Raw genomic sequence first — 7,552 nt, 5'->3', positions numbered from 1 at the left:
ACTGTTTGTATATCATGTTAAACATATTCACACATATTACATATATCCATATGCACCTACAGTACGTTACGGCTAAATTAGTGCAGTGCAGTCCCACGTGAATACGAAATCAAAGACTTGGACTATGGTTAACTTTTATACTAATGTCTGGTCTCACTCCCTGTTGGTGACTATATACATATTTGTAGCACAAACATTAAGCTTACCTCCTCAGCTGCAAACTTCAACACTGCTGTGAATGGGGTGCTCTCTGGTACACTTAGTCTGTAACAAAACAATGCATTAAACAATAATTAAGATAATTTTAAGATAAAAACCTCAAACTCCAGCCTTTCCCCCATATTTTACTATTTATTTTTTAAAGCAGGATTGCCACATGAATAAAGGTGGCGTAAGCAATTATAGAGAAATCCAACAGCATGACAAATACCATAATATAGAGCTAACAACTACACATCATGTCTTGGCAAACTAGAAAGAAAGCTAAATGTCCGTGGGCAAGCCATGCCTGCTACGCTACCTGACAAACAAATCATGGCTGGAACGGCTGGAATAGTGTTATGTGGCAGGGTGTGGTCCACTTTGTTTGTTCCCCCAAAACAGAGCCAGGGCTGTGTACAGACACCGGATTTTATTTTAGTCCACACACAGACATACAGCTAACAGGCTGTGGCAAGATATTTGCTGAATTTAACAAAAAGACAAGTATTGGATTAGAATTGCATACCCCACCTTTAAATATCATCTCTCAACCTACTGATCGACAGGTAGCTGGGCTGCTTTAATTTTGTAGAACAAGTCCCTTCCACCTCATCAGCTCCAGATGTGCGATTCTGTAAATGACCATTCATTTTGACTTCCGCAGAAATGAGGAGAACAAAAGGAAAATTTCCTTAAAGGGCTCAATTGAGTGTAACATTACTTCTGTCAGAGTCATTTCTGTCAGAGGATAGAAGACCAGGGCAAAGCCAGAAGGAAAAGGGATCCAAAACATGTAACCTAAATCCAATAATAATTCACACATAATAAACAATATTAATAACAACAACAACTAGGTTTTTTTAGTGGGCATATCACAGTCATTCCTCATCACAGTTTGCTGTGTAAAATTATAATAACTTCATATTAAAAACTGCATCTTTAAAAACAGAGTTTACAAAATTCTTTGACAAAGCAAAAGCAGCATACTTATTTTCAACAGAAGGCCAAACAAAAGCAAAATCAATTAAATTAAGAAGAGACGCAAAAAGCAGGTCAATAAAAATGGGTTTTTAGAAGTGATTTAAAGAAGTCACTGATTCTGCGAGCCTTATGTCCTCAGGCAAGATGTCCCAAAGCCAAGAGTCCCTGATGGCAAAAGCACGGTCAACTTTGGAATGGCCAGAAGGTCCCCACCTGAGGATTTAAGGCTGTGAACTGGCTCATATGGGGTCAACATATCTGCTATCTGCTATGTAGCTTGGGGCCAGACACAGACCTGCTTTAAAAGTGATCAGTAAAATCTTAAAATCAATTCTCAATCTAAGAGGGAGCCAATGGAGAGAAGCCAGGATTAGGGTGATGTGATGTCATCTGTTAAAACCAGTCAGAAGCCTAGCTGCTGCATTCTGAACTAGATGGGTGGCGAGAGAGTGACTTTAGGTTTATGCCAGAAAGGAGGGAGTTACAGTATGCGGTATGTATTTGAGCTTTGAACAAACAATGTGAACATAATCATACGGTTCTAAAGTAGTATATGCATAGTGACTCATTTCAAGGTTTCAATGAAAAAAAGGAAACCTTACAGAAATGTAAAACTGAAAGTCTGTTTCAGGATGTGCTGTGCTTATTTTTTGCAATTGTCAGTTGTTTTAAGGGAGTTTGGTGTGAAGCTATCTCCAATCTCCAGATCCTACACCTCTGCACAAGCTACTATTATTGCCCTGTGATGAACTAGTGACCTGTCCAGGATGTACCCCGCCTTTCGCCCAATTTCAGGTTGTATAGACTCCAGCCCCCCCGCGACCCTATACGCAGGATAAGCGGTTGACGATGGATGGGTGGATGGATGGGGTGCAAGTCTCTTAAAAAGGTGGCATTATGCTCATTTTCAGGTTCAAAATCTCAGGTTTACTTGGTTCAACTTTCAAAAAACACCATATTTTTGTCATACTGCACATTGCTGTAGCTCCTCTTTTCACCCTGTGTGTTGAATGCTTCGTTTTAGCTATGGAGTGATACATGTTGCCTCTACATGATCTTTGTTGGGAGTTGCACATGTGCAGTTCCTAGTTAAGACTACTAGACAATCAGAAGCAGAGAAGGGCGGGTTGTGAGAAGTCGGTAAACACGGCTTCGTTTCAGCTGTATATCCTCTTACCAGCTTAGCAACATGGACTGGAGCAAGAGTTTCAGACTGGTGAGTTATTAATCTGTAACAAATGTATCTTTCATCCGTGACGTTTTAACTGACCTCTGTCTCTACATCACAGTAACAACTTCATGTCTTTCAACTGCCTGAAGGGTAGCTAATGTTTGGAAGGGAGAGGAGAGGTGTGTGCTGCAGCTCAGTGTTTTTCCACCGTTTTTTTTTGATGGCATGTCGGACTAGCCGCTTGGCGAGCGTTATATGACGCGCATTTTGCTTTCATCCCATTCATCGTCACAGGGACGAAAGGGAAACGGCTGGACTACAAACAAGCTGTTCTCAGGCAGTTCAGAGCAGAGTTTTCTGTGGGAGATGGGAACTCCCTTTAGGGTGGACTTTGGGCTTTATCACTTTGCAAACCTATTGCATACACACAAAAAGATATAAACCCAATAAAGGAGATGGAAAAAGGCATTATATGACCTCTTTAATACTGCAAAGGTTAGCGCTTCAGCACTCCATTTCCTAGAATAATATCCACACTGCTTTTACTAGCATTAAATTGTAGTGAATCAACTATTAAGCACTTTTTCTATGCACTTAGAAGTAAATTACTTAATCTGTGACAGGAATAGAACTAAAGCAATCAATGTATAATTTTATTTTAAGGTAACTGGAAAAAATACCAATCAATTCAGAGTTTGACCATCTTGAAGCATCTACATACCCTAAGAATTGACATAACTGTCAAGCAGGAAACATCATTTTGTGTGTGTGTGTGTGGAAAAAAAACACTTCTTGATTATTTAAAGTATTTTCTACTGTCTTAAAACAGGCCTGTGCTTGACTTTGACAAAACACATCACACATGGATTAAGCTGTGCAAACAGCGGCAGGCTCACCTAGAAATTATGGGTCCTCTACACAGAGGATGACCCTCCATTAATCTTATTGCTGCCTGTGTTTTTAGCTCCAGTCTGATGGCGCCAAATGAATGTCGCAGCCATAACTTGTCACCTACACCAGAAATAATGTAGACTACTGCCCGCAGTCTGTCTAGAAGTGTAATTCTACAATGTCCACTGTACATTTAGCCATGCCTGCTCAGAGGAGACCTACCTATAGTGATGCTGGTTTGTATTAGTTATTTTTATGGCTGTCACAAGACTCAAAGTTATCACCTAGGTAAATGCAGGGCTCTCAAGTGTCATGCATTCATCGTGAGACGAGACACACACATTTTAGCCAGTTCACACGCTCACATGCCACACCTTGTATTTCTCACGCTAAGTTAAGAGATAACGTCCTCTAAGTTGTCCCGCAATTAATGGATTGGATTAATGGACATTTTGTGCCGAGTTCATAGCTTTCTGTGTAGCCTACTAAATGCCAGAGCCGGTAAGCCGATCAGAAATTAAAATTCGTTGTTCGCTAAGCCCCGCCCCCCTTAGTTACTGTTGCTAAGTCCAACAAACTGTTGGCGCTGCCACTGTCTATTACTGCACTCCCCAGAGAAATATTGTCAAATTTGTTGGAAAAAGCAATCTCACAAAGAAGCAGACGCTTTTGCAGTTGCATTATACATTTGAAGGTTGTATTCAGGCTGTCAAACTGACTCAAATTGACACAAATGGAAAACATGAAAGATAGAGGATAGAGGACATTTTACGATTCCTGGACTATATCACTTGCCTGTGATCAAAGAGTGAGAGCAGCTGATGCTGCAGAGTGTAGCCAAACGCACGCTAAATTATTATTAATGCAGTCAAAAACTTTCCAACCTCAGAAGCTTTGGCTTTTTTAGCCAGTTGTGAGCAAAGTAACATAGGCCTATTCAGATCCTTTAAAAAAATAAAAGTACCAATACCTCACTGTAAAAATACTCTGCAAGTAGGCCTACTGTATTGAAAAAGTTAAGTAAAACTATGTATGTAGGCTATAAGCAGGAAAATGTAGAAGTAGCCAATCAAAAATTTAAGTAGCCTATTCAAAGCAGAAAGAAAAATGTCCCATATGACGGTTATACTCTTATATATTTAGATTATTATTCATCATGCATTAATGTAGTTGGTTGAGGTTTAACTATTTAGTATCAGACTGCAATTAATGAGTATTTTATTTTATTATTTTCTCCATTAATTGATTTTAATAAATTGTGACACCTTCACAATGCTTGTTTTCTCAGTCGAAACCTCAAAATAAATATAATTACATTAAAATAATCAAGTAAAAGCAGCAAATCTACACATTTGTAAAGCTGGAACCAAATCCTTCATACATTTTGTGTGTAAAAAGCTTATTTTTTAAAGTAACTAGTAACTGAAGCTGTCAGATAAAGTAAAAAGTACAATATTTCCCTTTGAGATGTGGGGAAGTCGAAGTAGAAAGTGGCATGAAAAGAAAATACTCATACATTGTAATACTTAAATACAGTACTACTTTGTTAGTGTCCACCACTGGGCTTAGCTTTGGCTATCTGAAACTAAGGAAAGGACTAGAGATGTTTTTCTATATTTTGGCTTTGGACGGTAAGCTAGCATCCATCATGATGGTGAAAATGGCTGGCCTTGAGCCACAGAGCTCCCTACCTCTTCACGTCATCAATGTGCAACTAACAATTACAACACAAACACCATTCATAAGCTGAAATGTGTAACCTACTCACACACACAGCTTGGCATACATCAATAGGGCAAGTTCTGCCATCCTACTGTAGGCCTATGTGTACAACACTGCTGCTCAGTGGGCTCATTTGGGGCCAAATTTCTTTTTAGTTTGATACATTTGTATTTTTGAAATACAAGTATATACATACATATATAGATATACATACATATATAATACATACGTACATACATATACATATATATACACATACATGTGTGTGTGTATATATATATATATATATATATATACATATATAAATACATACGTACATACATATACATATATATACACATACATGTGTGTGTGTGTATATATATATATATATATATATATATATATATATATATATATATATATATATATATATATATATATATATATATATATATATATATATATACACACACACACACACACATACACACACACACACACTCTTTTATCAGATTTACCTATTGTTAAACTTTCTGTTTGTTCGGGTTAATTATGAACTATAGGTAAAATTGAACTGCTAGTAAAATCTTGATTTGATGAGCATTGGCTGGAGAGGGGCCACTGCTGCAAATATTTGAGTGGCTCCTCCTCTAACACGAGTTATCACACTTTTTATAAAATTTGAGAGCACTGTTTTAAATGAGCACTATGACAATGTGATATAATTTCCATTGATAACACTCTGTAAGACCAGCCTGTCAGGTCCATTTCATTTATAATGTAACTCACAAAATATTGTAATGTTAGCCCTGTTATACATGTCTAAAACGGAAGTTTATCGTGACTAGCCGGTGTAGCTGTTCAGTGTCAACATGTGAATCACAGCTTTACACTAACAGATGTTCTCACTGACCACATTTTATGTAGTTAAATATCAGCACAACTTTGCACAACAGCATCAAATATAGAACAATACAGTAATGGTAAGATAAAATATTAAATAAACGGTTAAAAAAACTGAAATGTTCTTGGATGTAACGTTAAAGCTGTGACTGCTGAGCTGTCAGTGTATCACCGGTACTCACACTTTGTATGGCAGCCGGGGATCCGACGTCAGGGTGATTTTAAACGTTACTTTAGACCTAATGAAGAGGATGAAATCAGCGTTACTGGCACCTTAATGCTGGCTAAGTAATGTGAATTTACCCAAGAACAAATTACACAAAAAAGGGCATAAACTCACATCTTTAGAGAGAGGCAACTCCGTTTGCGACCTGTTTATACACACCCGGAAGTCCGAAGGACCCCTACATACACGTCATCGGTTTAGCTCTGTTTTTGATATACGTCTAAGTATGTTTGTTGTTTTGCGGGGTATTTCGTTATTTTTTGAAATTGGTGAATTTTGCACTAAAAATAGGTGCTTTATGATAAAAACTGAAGGTATAATTTGTAGTGATTATCGACAGGCAGTCATACCGAACGACTAACGGTTGCCGTAAATGACAAAAAAGGTGCACACACTTGTGAGGCGCGCTGACATTTTCTTGGACGCGGAGATGGATACATGGCACTGATCTTAGGTAAAGTTAAAACAACTTTTTTTATTTAATCCTAACGGAAAAGTTGATTGTATTATTTACTCTCACATTGTGTATTCATACAAACTGTATACTGTCAGGTTATTGACCTGTGTAAAAATCTGTTTGCAGAGATTGGAAATTTGCTGAATCCTCTCCTCTCAAAGTCTGATGTCAGTAAATAACAATAACTTTAAGTTAGTGCTAGCTTGCAGTGAGTCTCTCTTTTTGCCTGACCAATGTTACAATAAAATAGCCTGCAACTATTTATTACTTTACTAGCGGATTGGTTAAAGCAGTGTTTTTATTTAGTCAAGTTATAGTATAAGTAATATTTTACATTTGAAAATGATTAAAGGAAACCTGGGGGAGCCGGTTTAAATGGTCCTGATGCAGCTGATAACATTAATCTCTAGCAAGTATTGTTATCTATAGGGGCTATATTTGAGTTTGTCAGTAAAGTAGATACTGGATTGTCAGCCAGCGCAAGCAAAGTTAATTCACATCCAGCCTCAGCCAGTATTATCACAGACCCAGTACAAACGTCCTTAGCTAGTCACACAGAACCAGGTGAAGTACAGGCAGCCTCATCCAGTACGAGCACAGTCAGAGATGTATAGCCAGCATCAGATACAAGGAGCTCAGACCCAACTGGAACAGTTGCTGCTCAACCAAATGACCCAGCAGATTGGCCCCTAGTCTTAACAGACTTCATGAGGAGTGCACAGAGGTCTATTCAAACCAGCTCTGGATTTTTCTAGAACAGGTTTCCATTCAAACCTATTACAGAGACAGTTTCAAAGGAGGGAGGATCATACTGAGAGCCCTGCAGTGTCAGGTGAGACTGTGCAGCAATAGTGAATTGTTTACATGGCTCATGAGTCAGGTAGGAGGGCCCCATAGCAGAATTTTGCACAGGGCCCCAGGGAGGTCATGACCGGCTCTGGAAATATGCAGTGTGAATGTGCCCTGCGTGTTTTGAGAGACTCTGGACAAAGTGTGTGCATGCATGGTGGCCTAATGA

At 38.5% G+C, this 7,552-nt stretch overlaps 1 protein-coding gene and 1 long non-coding RNA gene across 2 annotated transcripts in view; both read right to left on the bottom strand.

Moving 5' to 3' along the window:
* Positions 1-6,276, bottom strand: part of ufm1 (ubiquitin-fold modifier 1) — a 14,958-nt gene extending 8,682 nt beyond the window's left edge. Inside the window, exons 1-3 of the mRNA XM_038708822.1 lie at positions 6,192-6,276; positions 6,034-6,090; positions 207-264 (exon numbers count right to left, since the gene is read on the bottom strand). Coding sequence (XP_038564750.1) covers positions 207-264; positions 6,034-6,090; positions 6,192-6,193 — 117 coding nt within the window. The 5' untranslated portion in view covers positions 6,194-6,276. The remainder of the gene's footprint in view (positions 1-206; positions 265-6,033; positions 6,091-6,191) is intronic.
* On the bottom strand, positions 271-2,200 carry LOC119895598. The gene is made up of 3 exons (XR_005443087.1): positions 923-2,200; positions 733-833; positions 271-611 (listed from the first exon to the last, which is right to left on the bottom strand). It is a non-coding gene; the product is annotated as an uncharacterized LOC119895598 (long non-coding RNA).
* Positions 6,277-7,552: the final 1,276 nt, after the last annotated feature.

The sequence above is a fragment of the Micropterus salmoides genome, unplaced genomic scaffold (assembly GCF_014851395.1).
Source record: "Micropterus salmoides isolate LMB-PRFRI ecotype aquatic unplaced genomic scaffold, ASM1485139v1 Ms_hic_scaffold_9, whole genome shotgun sequence".
Taxonomy (NCBI): Eukaryota; Metazoa; Chordata; class Actinopteri; order Centrarchiformes; family Centrarchidae; genus Micropterus; species Micropterus salmoides.
This window is presented reverse-complemented; position numbering and strand designations above follow the sequence as displayed.